The sequence below is a fragment of the Macaca thibetana genome, chromosome 15 (assembly GCF_024542745.1).
Source record: "Macaca thibetana thibetana isolate TM-01 chromosome 15, ASM2454274v1, whole genome shotgun sequence".
NCBI lineage: Eukaryota > Metazoa > Chordata > Mammalia > Primates > Cercopithecidae > Macaca > Macaca thibetana.
The window spans coordinates 53,177,686-53,193,283 of record NC_065592.1 but is presented as its reverse complement, the minus strand read 5'-3'; the positions used below and the strand labels follow the sequence as shown (position 1 = coordinate 53,193,283).

The 15,598-nt window shown below is 42.0% G+C and overlaps 2 protein-coding genes across 3 annotated transcripts in view; one reads left to right on the top strand and one right to left on the bottom strand.

Moving 5' to 3' along the window:
• MOB3B (MOB kinase activator 3B) overlaps nucleotides 1-15,380 on the bottom strand; it is a 213,583-nt gene extending 198,203 nt beyond the window's left edge. The window contains exon 1 of one of the 2 annotated variants that reach the window (XM_050761651.1): nucleotides 15,231-15,380. The gene's annotated coding sequence lies outside the window, so the exon portion shown is untranslated. The remainder of the gene's footprint in view (nucleotides 1-15,230) is intronic. The other variant, XM_050761655.1, reaches the window with a different exon arrangement.
• On the top strand, nucleotides 9,945-10,629 carry IFNK (interferon kappa). Its single transcript, XM_050761656.1, has one exon. It carries the CDS (start codon nucleotides 10,005-10,007, stop codon nucleotides 10,626-10,628), a length of 624 nt encoding a protein of 207 aa, XP_050617613.1. The 5' UTR covers nucleotides 9,945-10,004; the 3' UTR covers nucleotide 10,629.
• Nucleotides 15,381-15,598: the final 218 nt, after the last annotated feature.

Here is a 15,598-nt window from a genome sequence, read left to right as displayed (position 1 = left end):
AAGTCAACTCAATGCAGAATAAGACCACAAGCTCAAACAAACAAACAAACAAACAAAACACAACAACAACAAAAAAGACCACAAGTTGCTTCCTTAGATTCCTATATCTGGAACTATTCCTTTAGAGGACATAGAGCAAATCAAACCTCTGACAGTGTGGAAATCCAGCACGCACTTCATTCTTGTTTATGACACTGGGTCAATCTGACAGAATAGTTTTGTTTTCCCAGTTCTGACTAAATTAAAGAGAGTTGTGTCTACAGATTATTTTTCCAGAAGTTCCTCTGTATATATAATAGGAAATGCAGGATCAGATCTAGGCAAGGGCTCTTTAAATGTCAGGGCAGTCTTTCCACATTGAACACCCCTGAGAATGCCAACATGTGTGACCACGCTTTTCCCCACTTTGGGCCATGATGAAGAAATGCTATCCCAAGCCAGCAGAGCAGCTGAAGTCCTTTCTGTAGCTCAACATGAGAAAAACCAACAACCTCTGCAGAATGTCTGCCAAGGAACTGCATGCCTGTTGGCAAGGAGACAGCAGCCTACACGGAGGGAGGTTGTAAGAATTAGCCCTTCCATGCATGTGCTAGTGGTAACTCCTGTAAAGAAGTTACTAGGGTCTTTGCTCAGGACATCTCACGGTGCTCCCTCTTTGAAGGCCCACAGGAGAAATTCCTCCCAGAACTCAGTACCAAGAAAAGCTTTGCTTCTCCTGAAGACTTGGTTTTGTTGTTGCTTCATTTGGCCTTTTGGATACTATAAATACTTTAACAGATTATATTATCTCTTTCCTTGTAGGAAGTCCTGAGATTTGCAACCCTCTATACTATTGACACTGGATATTATGGCATGCGTTCTTACATTTGAACTGTGCCCCTGACTTCATCTTGCTTTTTCACTCTTGTTTTCCCTCAGTTCTGATTTCTTTAACTAATCTTTGTTCTCCTGTATCATATAAATGGTTTCAAATTATTCTGAGAATGAAAATGGCTATTAGTGCATAGATACACACAGTGGATTTTAACCCAAACCCTTTACGACCCTAGTCCTCTAAAAAGACAATGTGGCCTCAGACAGATGTGGTTTTGAATCCTGATTCTGTGGATTTCTAGCTCTGTGACGTTGGTTAAGTTGCTCTATAGTTCCCAGTTTCCATTTCCTCCTCTTTAAACTGGAGCTAGTATCATGTACATTGTATAGTAACTGGGAATTAAAGAGAATGTATTTAGAGCATTGGCACTTAATAATTGTTAAATTAAAATTATTCTTTATTATTATTAATAGCTATATAGATTGTTACCAAAGAATACTTAAAGACAACATCTGGCTTATCATGTTGACAGGCTTATAAGAACTAACACTATCTATTCATATACCACATTTCTGTCTAACAAAGACCTATGGTTAAACACTTCCACACTAGCTCAATGTCTCCAAGCCATTCTTTACAACAGGCTAGATTTATTGCAAGATCCTCTCCCCATTAAGGCTCCCTGTACCATATCCCCTGTCATGGATTGAACTGTGTCTCCCCAAAAAATATACTTAAGTTCTAACCCCCAATACCTATAATGTGGCCTTCTTTGGAAACAAAAGTCTTTGCAAATGTAATCAAATTAAGAAGATGTCATACTGGATTAGGGTAGGTACTAAGTGTAACAAGTAGTATGCTGATAAGAAGGCCATTAAAGGGCCACATGAAGGGACACACAGATGCATGAAGAATGTCATGTAACTATGGAGGCAGAGATGATGCATCTAGAAACCAAAGAACACTAAGGACTATCAGCAAGTACCAGAAGCTAGAAGAGGCAAGGAAGGATTCTTGTTTAGAGGCTATGGCAGGAGCATTATCCTGATGGCACTCTGATTTTGGACTTCCAGACTCTAGGACTATGAGAGAATAAATTTTCATTGTTCTAAGCCACCTAGGTTATGGTGATTTGTTATAGCAACCCTGGGAAATGAATTCATCCCCATACTCCTACAGCGCAAGTGGCAGAAGTAAAGAAACCAGGCGAACTTGCAGTCCAAGTGGTGACTGCCAAGAACTCCACACATGCATGCCTGGCAGTGAGATGTATTTCAGGGGAGGCATATACTAAAATAGCCCAAAGGGTTTGACTGTAGACTTCATGAGTTAATTCTTCTTTCTGAGCTTAAAGAATCACATCAACAGGAGGGCATTAGGTCTAGATCAACATTGGCAAATAGAGCTTAACTAAGAATAGCTGGATTATAGTGTTATGATGAGAATTCTGTGGAGTCATCTGGGCAAAGATGCAGAGACAAAAAAAAAACAAAAACAAAAAACAGAATATTCCACCCTCATTCTCCTTATGCCTGTGACCATCCTCTTCAGTTTCCTCTTCTGCTGCCTACTGTAACATAGCATATTCTTAGGGTTCTGACACAGACCCACTTCATTCCATTCCCTATATATTGTCTCTGGACAGACCCACTGATTCTTATAGTCTTATTACAGCTTCTGTGGATACCTTCAAATCTATCTCTCCTGCCAGCATCAGTCTTCTGCTCTAGTTTAAGCCATATATCCAACTGCTGGATAGACATCTCCACTTAGCTATCTCAGACAATTCAAAGCAACTTGTCTATAACAGAACTCACCAGTTGCTCCCCTAAGCCTGCTCCTCCTCCCATAGGCTATCTCTCAGTTGGTGGCACAACCATATACCTAGCTAGAAAACTGAGTTTCTCCCTAGTCTGTTTCCTCCTTCTCACCCCTGCCTCCCATTCCAAATCAATTTCCAAAACTTGCCAACCTTACCTTCTAAGTAATTATCGTCTTGATACTTGCTATCACTCTCCTAGTTCAAACTCTCATCAACTCTTGCCTTTTAAGATTAAGAGTAGGTATCGCTGCCTCCAGGAACCTCTGCAAGGGACTATATTTGTCTTGTTTGCCCTTGTATTCTTGGAATTTAGCATTGTGTCTAGCACTGTAGGCAACAGATGATGATGATAATTATCATTTATTGTTCACATTCTATATACTAGGTACTTTCTCAGCACTTTACATCTCCACAATCACACTTTGAAATAGGTACTCTTATTAGCCTTGCTTACAGATAAAGCACAGAATGCTTAAGCGACTTGCTCAAAGTTACACGGTTCTATCAAGAAGTAGAATTGACTGGGCACGGTGGCTCACACCTGTAATCCCAGCACTTTGGGAGGCCAAGGCGGGTGGATTACCTGAGGTCAGGAGTTCCAGACCAGCCTGGCCAACATGGTGAAACCCAGTCTCTACTAAAAATACAAAAATTAGCCGGGCGTGGTGGCACACGCCTGTAATTCCAGCTACTCGGGAGGCTGAGGCAGGAGAATTGCTTGAGCCCGGGAGACGGAGGTTGCAGTGAGCAGAGTTCATGCCACTGCACTATAGCCTGGCTGACAGAGCAAGATTCTGTCTCAGAAAACAAAACAAAACAAAACAAAAAAAAGAGGTAGAATTACTGAACTGATCTAATATTCAATTTAGATTAGAATATACTCATAAGATAAAATAATGAAATGCATACCTATTCATTCAGTAAATATTTATCGAATGTATGCTGTGTGCTAAACACCAGGGATAAAATGGAAAACAAAGAAAACAAGTAAGTGAGTATATAAATAACTTAATTTCAGACATTGGAAAAACTCTAGCATCTCTCAGGAAACCCATTCCAAGCTTCTCAGGTTACCTGGGAGGAGGGAGGCTGGCAGGAAGAAAAGAGACCGCTCCCCCCTTACTCCACCCCCTTGCTCTAGAAGATTATTCCCAGATACCACCCCCAACCTCAGGCATTGTTAAGACACTTAAGAAATCCTTAAATTTGCAGCATGTGAATCCTCTGCCAGGCTAAGTAAGGCCAACTTAAATTTTTCTATCATAATACCTTTCTTTGTTCTTCAGAAATGTCAAGAAACCTTATGACCACATGCAAGCTGACAGTGATTAAAAGAACACACTGTCTTCATCTCTACAAAGCCAACTCCTTTTAAAGACAAGAGGACATTTCTGTCCATCATCCACTGCACTCTCATCATTTCTTCCCAACTATTATCTAGCATAATAGATATCCACTATTGGACATGGTCTAGGAAAAAATCCACATATATTCACTGAGTAAAGAGGATTATTCTGGTAGGTAACATCCATCTTTCATGTCTGCCATCTGAAATTCTTATTAACACCCTCAGAAGCAAAAGCCCCATTCGGGCTCAAAAGGACCCAGGGAAATCAACACTGAAATGAGGATGGGGCTGGAGGCTGTTTTGGTAATCCTAAAACAGAGAGTAGGTTTTACTGATGGTGCACATTTACTTACTGAAATCCTTATTCCACCACGCTACATTTCTTTTTATCAGGGATTCTTTTCTAACAGCTCAAATTATTCCTGGGCGGGAAGTTACTATATGCATAATCTTCAGCTGGGCTGGAAAAGACAACTGGATATTAGTTTGTCCAAAAAGCCCCTCTAAGATTGATACAATTAAACGACAGCTACAGGGAGCATCATGTACAAAAAAGCGGCAAAAGGGGGTGGTGGAGAGGAATGGACTTAGAACTTCTTGCAGTTTTGCCTATACAGGTTATAACTCAATCAGATTTGAGAACTATAAGGAGTCACACGGCAGTTTTTGATTAAACAAACATTTACTGTGTAAGAGGTGCCATGGATACAAAACTAAGAAAGACACGTTTTTCTTCTGGAGGGGAAGAAATATGAATCACCCAAGCAATACAAAACTGTGTGATATCACTAGAGGAGAGGTACAAAAGTGCTCATGATCTAACCAGCCTTGGGGAGTCCCAAGGAGAATGCACCAGAAGTAGTACAGGACATTAAATGGACACCTAAGTTGCCATCTACCACTCTGTAAATGCCTCAATTTTCCCCAATGTCTGACTTTGTCCTCCCCATATCCCTACACAAAAAGAACTAAACCATCAAATAACTTTACTGTCATTAAGACATGGCTTCATTATCATCATTCGGTTACCCAACAAATAATTATTAAGAACCTACTATGGGCCAGGTGCTGTGATAGCCTGGCTCTCTCACAGGACCTCATATCCATAAAGGGCTGATAATATAGATTTTTAACATCATCTCCAAATGATATCCTATATACAGTCACAAAGATATACTTCTAGGATTCAACCTCAAAGCATATCACAATTTTTATAATCCTGTATTGTCAATATAAAAAATATATATACAAGTCCTCCTACTGCCACCCATGGATATGATCCAGGTCTCTCCTATTCCCTATGGTCATTTAAGAGAAAGCCAACGAGCCAGTTGTTATACCTTCCCTCATAGAACTTATTGCTTAGTAGAGAGAAAGGTATCAAACAAGGACACACACCAAACTGATAACTGTAGTTGCCGCAGGGGAGGAGAGGAGGATGACAGGAGGCCGAGCTGTTAGGCAAAGCTTTCACTTGCCCTGAGGTGTTTGAATTTTTACCATATGCACATATTCACAGTATTCCCTGTATAGTCATTATCAGTTTCTCTATCAAGGATCATCATTAAGAGAAGAGCCAAGAAAGGGACCAGAAGACAAGCTGGCTCCAAATGAGGCTGACCACAATGCTGAGGCAGTGAGAATGAGTGAAACATCAAGTTGCCAGAGGTGACTGGGTTCGTCTGAGGATAAAATAGCTGCACAAAACATTGTGGTGACCATCCTCTGCGTGTCCCATGGGAAGTACTGCTAGGCCTGGACACAAGGCTTCCCTTTCCTGGGCTCTCTACTGGGCTCAACCGCCTAATGGCCCTACAAATGGAACAATGTACATTCAAGGATTGAGTAATACGGATGATCAATGTGTTACTCTTGCCCTGATTCAAAACTTGTCTTTTCATGGAGAGCAATAAATCTTATCAGCAGGTGCCAAATGCCCCTCAACTGAATCACAGCTATATTGTCTAGACTGAAATGTCTCATCTCCATTTTGTCAAATTCTGCCTTGTCCATTACAGTTAACCTCATAATCCACATAGACACCACACAATTCCATAAGCAACAGAGCAGCCCCTGCTAACCAGCCCTCCCTCTGAGGAAAGCCTGAACATGTATAAATGATCTCAAGTCATGCCAGGGAAATAAGAACAGATATCATGGAAACCATGTTAGCATGTCAGTGCATGCCTGCTGATGACAAATTGAGCAGTTATGCCAGACAAATTTAGGAGTCAAAATGTTTCCTTACACTGTCATTGTTTTCAATTTTCTGATTATATTTTTGAGATACATTCAATACCTCTGGTATTTACAGAACAGAACAAAGGTATAACCAGTGACTGATCATTCAATAATGCTTCTAATCAGAGTGATTATATGTGAGTGTACAAGTGTGTGTATGTTTGTGTGTGTCCGTATTATTTTGTTTTAGTATGACGGGTGACCTTTTTGCCATGTATACTTGTTAGGGTTATGTGCACATGTAAAGCCAGCATAGAGAAATGCAATCAAATGCAACTCTGCAGGAGGAGGAAAAGTAGCAGAGGAATGACTTTCTGCAGGGGATGTCATGTCTGAGCTCTGCTCTGAGAGGTCAATGGGAGCTTGCACGGTGGATAGGGTTGCCAGATAAAATAAAGACACCTAGTTAAATCTGAATTTCAGAAAAACAATGAATGACTTTTTAGTAGGTATGTCCCAAATGTTGCATGAGTGTTCTATATTTTTATTTGCGAAGACAGGCAATCCTAATGATGGCAGAGGGACAGATGTGTATGCCAACCATCTTTCCTTGTCATGAATATTGTCAACATCAGCATCTACTAACGTTACAGAACATGGGGGATGGAGTCCATGCTCTTGGGAAATCCTAAGAATTACTCTTCCTGCCTAAAACACTCAGAACATGCCTGCTTCTTCAACCACAGGCTCCTTGAGATCATGCACTACAACTTCTTCCTCCTTCTTCAGGACCTACGCCAGTTGCCGAAATGTTGTAAACATAAAAGTACATTTTTAGATAAATGAGAATATAATATGGAATTATAGTAAAGTTAGGAAATTTGGGGTGAGAGGGCTAAAGATGACAAAACTGTGCATGGCCGAAAATACAGGTAACTTCAAGATGACTGACAATAGCCAAATGTGCAGTCATCTCCAACACCTATGAGCAGAACTTACCACAGTAACAGAACTGAACAATCTTTTAGCTTGATTAGTATCACTGAACTGTCTCAAACTAGTGAAATGTATACTAAGCACAATGGGCAATTTCAGGGAAGTGGGGGAATGCACTAAATTGGGAGACCCACAGTTATACAAGTATCTATTTTTTTAAACCCATGCTTAAGGAGGCCAAGGCATTGTAAAAGCAAAATGGGGAACAAGTAGTTCTAATTGGAACAGTTCAAGAAGTTTTAGGTAGAGAAGTTATATGAGGTATGTAAAAAGCTATGGCCCTCAGAGAGGCTTTGCACTTTATAGAATCTGTGTGTGTGTGTGTGTGTGTGTATGTGTGTGTGTGTGTAATTATAAGTATATATACATGCATAAACATGGCTGCAAGAATAGTATATTCCCACATACTGTATGTTATTCATATCAACTGATTGGAACTGAGCCTTAGGGAGAATCCACATTTTCTTTTAAAATACTCTAGAGTAGAAATGTTTAAACAAATAAAGTAGTATTGATTGCATTTCAGATGTATAATAATTTTTCCTTTTTTAATGTATCTTCTTTTAAAAACAGCCTTCTCTTATTAAGTAAGAAATGCTTGGCCGGGTACAGTGGCTCACGCCTGTAATCCCAACACTTTGGGAGGCTGAGGCAGTCGGATCACGAGGTCAGGAGCTCGAGACCGTCTTGGCCAACATGGTGAAACTCCATCTCTACTAAAATACAAAAAATTAACCAGGCATAGTGACGCGTGCCTGCAATCCCAGTTACTTGGGAGGCTGAGGCAGGAGATTGTGCCACTGCACTCCAGCCTGGCGACAGAGCAAGACTCCGTCTCAAAAAAAAAAAAAAAAAAAAAAAAAAGAAAAAGAAAAAGAAATACTTGCTGACCACAGAAAACTTAAAAAAATCCAGGTAAATAAAAATATAAAAATAAAAACCACCCATTATTCTTCCAGTTAGAGATAACGACTCAAAATTTTTGTATGTATATCAAGACTTTTTTTCTGTATATATATGCATATGTCTATATTTAACAAAAGTGGTATCAGCCTCTATATGCAAATATAAGCTTGTTTTATTAAGCTACAAAGTGTATCTATCCAAGTGACCAAATATATTCTCACACATAATTTTTAGTGCTTACATATATGTTTTCTACTGATGGCTTACTTAAGTATTTATTGCTGAACATTAAAATTGTTTTCCATTTTTTACTGTGACAAACTTCCTTACAGCTAAGTCTTTAAGGGCATCATCATTATTTCTGGGGAATCAATTCCTAGAGGAACAACTGCTGAGTCAAATACTATATACACTTTTAAGGCTTTTGATCCATATCACCACTTTCCTGTCTAGGAAGGTTGTGTCAATTTATAATGCTATATAAAAGGGCTTGTTTTCTTAATATTTTTCAAATTTGGTCACCCCAAGAAATCTGCCCATGAAATCAGAATTTATGTAAATAGAACATGTAGAATAATATATATAATTTATTTTTCACAGGAAATAGAAACCTTTCCCAAAAGCCAGGATTTTAAGAAATCCCACTTACCCACAATTAGCCTTTGGCGCAGTCAACTGATTTAGACAAGAACTTTTTAAGCCAACTTTTCAATGAAAGTCTGCGATGTTTGTGGAACTGTGGCTATTTGCCATTGTACAATGACTTAATTGCAAATTAATGTATATCTTTTTTTTGTAAGAAGATATAATAAGCTACCTTTGTTTAATGACAACCCATTTTACTTTCCTGGAGAAAAGAATCCATTTGCTTTAACCATAATCAGAGGAAGGTTATTTGGTCAAACAAAGTAAAAACTATAAACAATAGATAGCCATCATTACCACAGTAACATTGGTCCAGCTAGGAATTCACTTAGCTAAATGGGTGACCTCCTACTCACATACCTTCTCAGTGCACAACAAACACAGGAGCAAACAAAAGCTTTTACAGAATCCAGAGCCACCAGGCAAGAAGAAATGATACTACAAGAGAGAAGTTAATGAGGCGGAAAGATATTCTCAAATATAAAACCCCCTCCAGGACTTTTAAGGAAGGTATCAGAGGCATAGGGAAGGCTAAGTCAAGGATGAATTTAACTGAAGAAAAGGATATTTAGAGATTATCAATATTTTCTAATGCAACAGAAAACCAAGCCAGCTTAGTCTTCTACTTAGTGAGTGCCATGCTAAATCGACCAACTCTATTCTTCATCTTTTTGGGGATCCAGAAAAATCAAAAAAAGAAAATATCCAAATATAGAAGCTTAATTTAACAAAATCGGAAAAACCTAAACTATATTGTGCTCTGGTGACCTAGCAATCAAATAATCAGTCATTCGGTCAATGTCTGTGATTAACTCAATGAGACAGGATGTTTGGCTATAGCGCCAGGTACAAAAAATATATTTTCATGAAGGATCACTCCCTCTTATGTAATAGATTTGGGTGAGTGAGTGAGTGAGTGCATGGACTCAGCTTTTGGCTTTCTGAAATCAGTCTTGTTATGATGATTCCTTAGTGCTGGGATAGAGCATCCAGGCATTCAAGGTAACACGATGGTAATACTTTGCTCATTTTTCAGAAAAAAACAAAACAAAACAAAACAGGTATCACTTCCAAAGTCAGCATAGTCACCCAAAGTGAAAAAGAAAAAAAAAAAAGCCTTGGAGGCAAAGGAAAGGAGCCGCAACCTTCGTAACTGTAAAATGACGAATGAGAAAACTCCTCCTGCTGAAGATATTCAGGTATATAAAGGCACGTGAAGGAGTACTTAAAACATCATTGTCAAATCCACATCTTCTGGATTTTTTTTTAGCTTGAAACAAACAAACAAAAAAATGAGCACCATACCCAACATGATTCAAAAGTGTCTGTGGCTTGAGTTCCTTATGGGTACGTTCATTGCTGGCACCCTATCCCTGGACTGTAACTTACTGAATGTTCACCTGAGAAGAGTCACCTGGCAAAATCTGAGACTTCTGAGTAGTATGAGCAATTCATTTCCTGTAGAATGTCTACGAGAAAACATAGCTTTTGAGTTGCCCCAAGAATTTCTACAATACACCCAGCATATGAAGAGGGACATCAAGAAGGCCTTCTATGAAATGTCCCTACAGACCTTCAACATCTTCAGCCAACACACCTTCAAATCTGGGAAAGAGAGACACGTCAAACAAATCCAAATAGGACTTGATCAGCAAGCAGAGTACCTGAACCAATGCTTGGAGGAAGACAAGAATGAAAATGAAGACATGAAAGAAATGAAAGAAAATGAGATGAAACCCTCAGAAGCCAGGGTCCCCCAGCTGAGTAACCTCGAACTGAGGAGATATTTCAACAGGATAGACAATTTCCTGAAAGAAAAGAAATACAGTGACTGTGCCTGGGAGATTGTCCGAGTAGAAATCAGAAGATGTTTGTACTACTTTTACAAATTCACAGCTCTATTCAGGAGGAAATAAGGTATATTTTTGGAATTAAGATTTCTTTTCCCTCCAAAATCTCTTTCTCCTTCGCCTCCTCCATCTTCTTTTTAAGGGTTATTGTGCTATCCTGTAAGCCTGTCCTCAGATGGATTGGTAGTCTCGGAACATCAGGGATATTCACCTTTCTAAGGAGAGGTAATGACAACCATCCTCTGGGTGACCAAGAGTCTCCTTAGAAAGTCTTTAAGACAGGTTTAAAGGAATAAGATTCCCTCTCCATCATCTTCTATTCTCTCTTCCTCTTTTCTTGGGTCATTTTGAAAGAGCTTTTACCACCTGTGAACTTCACCAAGACAATGGCTAGAGAATAGAGAGCAGAGCATGTTGCAAAATGATAACATTTCAATGACTTAACTGTTTTGCTGCCAACATTGTTTATCCTATGAAAACTCAGCACATTTAAAGAGCTTATACATGCTCCCTAGAGTCAGTACCCTTGTATTTTTCCCCTCCTGCTCAGGGGAAAAAGGTTGACATTTCTGGCCCATTTCCTTCTCAGCTTGGTTTGTTTGAATTGATGCCGTTTGTAGAATGGTATTTCATTACTTTAAGAGTGAAGATCCATAGTGAAATTGGATGGATGGTTGACTTAGATGACCATTAAGCTCTCATTTAACCTTTGAGATGCTGTGATTCTAATGTAGCACACTCTTAATTCCTGATGTATATTGTTTGATTCCTACATCTAAAGGCATGGAAAACGCTGTGGAAAAGTATAGTACAGTATCTGTCTTTTATTGTTTTTCATGTGCCTGAAATAAAATGTCCAGAGTCATAATATGGAACGATTTTACATTAGATGTTCCTAGTTAAAAGACTACATTCTGTGAGTTAATTTAACTAGCTATTCCAATAATACATAATACTTTAATATCTTTTATCTTTTTATCTTTTTAAAAGTTACTTTGAAGTCAGATTACCTAGATTATTTACTTTTCTAGTATGGCCCTTCAGCTATATTAATTCACCACCTGGCTGACATGGATTTTCTCTCCCTCTCTCGCCTCTACCCCATTTCAGAATCATCTACTTTCAAGCAAGAATTAACAGAGATTGTGGCTATGCAAATGCACAAAAAAAGGGTGAAATGTACCTGCAGTGTACCTGGTTCTGCCCTTGGAAGTAATTTCCTGCTCATGCCATTAAGAACATGCTGCCAAACTGTTCAGATTCAAGATTATTCCAAGTGCAGGGCTCAAATGTTATAGTCAAAGAAAATCTTATAATAAAAGTGAGGTAAATTTCAGCCAAGAAGTTAGAAGAAATGTTTAAAACAACAATAACAAATTGTGGATCATGGCATATGCAGGCTATCAGTAGAAGGATCAGACAATAAAATGAGTTAGTGCAAACCATTTAGCAAAAATAACTATCAGCAGAGTTGTTTCAAATTAAAAATAGTACTACAAGCTTGTTAAGGAGTTAGGACATGCAAGCTACTAAGCATAAAATATATACTTGCTATTTTTCATGAATTTCTCTAATAAAGCCTTTGCCTGTTCTCTCTAATAGCTTTACTGGAATGATATCAATTACTTTAGTCATTTATGGTTGCAGTTCTGCCAAGTGTTTGCTATCCAGAAGGAAAGAGAATGGCTGAGAAAGCTGAGCACTTCCAGTTAACACAGATTTTCTGATTGTGTGGTAGGGGTAGAAGTTAGAACACTATGCTTTTTTAAGAGCATATCTAATCAAAAGAAAAAGGATAACATCTCCACTGGAAAAAAGGCAAGGGCACAAACTGACATCACAAAGGAAGAAATACTACAGATAATATGAAAAATGTTTAATCTAACTTCATTTTTAAATGCAAAATAAGACGACAAGACACTCCCATCAGTATGACAGAAATGAAGGAGAATGACAACATAAAATGTGAATGAGGTGTAAGGTATAGGACACAGGAGCCTTTGTGCATTACTGGGAAGAAAGTAAACTGGGACATGTTTTCTACAGGGAAATATGGCACTCTTCAATATCCTAAAGAATGCATCGGTCCCTGGGACCTAGGTATCACGTCTTCAGAAATTTATTCCAAGGAAACAGATAGATAAGATTGTTCACTGGAACCTTGTTTATAATATCTACCCCTTTAATATTCATTTTCACCTATCAGTATTTTCTATTTTTCCTATAATGATTTTTGGGGGGATTTTTAATTCTAAAAGAAACGGTACAAGCTTAACTTCCATTATAATTACCCTGTTTTCCTTAGTGGGTAGGCCAAGACAAGAAATGCTCTTTTACCTCGTTAATGATACCTTTGGGTACTTCTTGAGTAACTATGGTCTTTTTTGTTGCTTCTGGGTTGCTGCTCCTAAATTTCAAAGGAATCTTTCCTTGGGGTTCATTTTCATAATGAAATGTTTGTAAAGTGCCTTTCAGTACTTCAAAGATGGTGCTGTTTATCTCTTACTGGTTCCACCGTTGGGAAGGTAAAGAGATATAATATCCAGAAATCACTATAGAAAGTGCTCTATGTGTCACATTCCTGGCTTAGCAGTCTCACTTCTGTTTTGTTAAATGGAAACTCAAAAGTCCTGTTGAGTTGGCAAAGGGAAAACTCTCGGAACTAAACAGAGCCAAGCTTCCGGTATCCACTGAAAATGTCTGAGTGGGTACATGGATCATAATGTTCCTAAGAAGCCTCCTTCTTCCCCTGGGTTGAGGAGGAATCAAAAGTGTAATCGAGCTTCCTTGGAAGAGGGACTGACTGGGGATCCCACAGGAAAAGCTGGCAACAGCAGGTCAACTGCAAGGCTATGGGGAGGTATAGGTTGCAACAGGTGCAGTCCCAGTCAGCCTCCCCTCAGAGGCAAGACAACTCGCTGGGCACCATCTGGGGACCCTGCCTTCTCAGAGTAGCTACTTTGCTTTTGCCCCAGTTCTTTAATCAATAATCCACACTAAGAATGAACACAATGCATAAGCATCTAACTTGTGCAGGGAAACAGGGGCGCCTGCAACCCAGCAAGCGCACCCACAGGGTACTCAGGGCCATCCTAAGCCACTTGTTCGCGGGAACGTGGAAGAGGAACTGTGCTCTGGCCGTATCTGCGCTGCGTCCTCTGAGTCCTCTTTTTCTACAATGCAGAAAGGGGACTTGAGATTTAAACTTGGAGCGGTACTCAAAGCCAGAACTCCACGTTCATTCCGGAGTGAACCACCACACCACTATTTCCAGGCAACGTCAGGAGGCTTCCTCGTTATTTGCATCTCCGTTCTCTTTTTGGCGACTAGCCTGCCCTCCCGCCCTTGGAAACTTGTGGACTCGAGAATCTCAGCTTTCCGCCTATCAAAGGTGCCCCGATCCCCTCCCACTGCCCTAACAGCAGCCCAGCCCCAACGCCTTTGGCTAGAGATTGAAATCCTCTGGAACCAACCACGGGACACTTTGGATTGGGGCGGAACACGATTCCACTGTCTCGAAAGCAGCACCTTCTCGGATTTGCGCCCTTTGCGGCGCGCCTGGGTTGAGATCTGAGAAATGCGCCCCGGGCCACAGGCAGCAGCGGAGGCGGGGAAGGAACAACTTTCCCTCCGCCCTCTAACCACAAGGGCGGGGTGGGGCGGCCTCGCTGGGGTCGGGCTCCTCCGCTTCCCCAGCTGGGATCCCCTGCCGGAGCTGGCATGGGGGCCGGGGAGGAGGACCAGAGGGGCTTCCTTCTCTCCCCAAGCCCTGCCAGATGTTGGAAAGGCAAACAATAGGCGAAACGCGGAGAAACAAAAGGCCATTCGCCACGATCTCAGTCGGCTGCGTCGCTAGGTCCCTGCGGGGAGGGTTAGGGGAAAGGGTCAGGAAAGAGGGCGAGGGGGAATCCGAGAGATTTAGGGTCTCTGGTACTTGTCAGGCGCCAGGGGTCTGCGCTTTACCCTCCCAGCAGGGGTCTGAAGGTGGGAAGGGGCAATCAAAGAAAAGTGGAAGGGTTTTCACCTTCTTCCCCAGTTCAGGGAAAGGGAGGGCTGGGATTCCAGATGTTTGACAGTTGTTGGCCCCAAAGTTAAGAGCGATTTGTATGGCCTTTACACGCTCCCCACCTCCATGAGGCATTGTCAGCCCCGGGGGCGACCTGGCTTACAGCGTGGAGTTCCCCGACGCTGCCCCAAGCCGAGACTCCTCCCTCAGGATCAGGACGCCCAAGCGTTGTCCCCCAGCCCGGGAGCACTTTTGTAAAAGTTTGTCTTCCCGCCACCCACAGCCCAACACGCACCCTGCATGCGTCCGCGGCTGGGGATGGGCTCGGTGACTTGCACCCCGAAAGAAGGACGATCTTATTGATTTATATCTTTTCAAATCAAGGCCACGGATCCCGGGGTGGAAAGTGGGCGACCCTAGTTCCTGCCGGGAAGTGCACACAAGGAGCCGGCCAGAAGCCCAGGCGCCGGCAGGGGTCTGAAGCAGACTCCAGCCCCGGAAGCCCGCGGCCGGCCGGCAGCGGGCCGGTCGGCCGCCTCCCGCACCTTCTTGCACAAGCGCTCAGGTGCGCCCCGCACCTCGCCGCCCGCCTGGGTGAGGTCGGGGGCGAACAGCCACCGGGCTGCGCCGCCTCCCCTCGCTTGGAGCGGGTTCTTACTCACCGTGGGGTTTTACCTCCAGCCCAGGGCCCGGTCGGTTTCCTTCGCCGGGTCAGCTGCAGCCAGCGCGAGAGGAAAATGGTGAGCTCGGGGCAGGTGGGGCGTCGCTTCCCAATCCACTCAAGGGACTCTGCGGCCGGTGCGCGCGGTCCCAGCGAGCCAACCGGCGGACAGGCGAGAGCCTGGCTCCAGAGGCAGCCGCCGCCGCTCCGGAGCAGCCCCCACATGCACCCAGCGCGCCGCGCAGCCGGCCGGGGCTCGACCGTCTCGCGGGGACGCCGAGCGGGGACCCCTGGCGGCCGCCTGCGGAATGGCAGCTCCGTGGGGAGAAAAGTCGTCTTTGGGATCATCTTCCCTCCGGAAAGAGATGG

What these genes read in the sequence shown, in the direction of transcription:
- IFNK (XM_050761656.1), top strand. Translation starts at nt 10,005, where the DNA reads ATGAGCACCATACCCAACATGATTCAAAAGTGTCTGTGGCTTGAGTTC.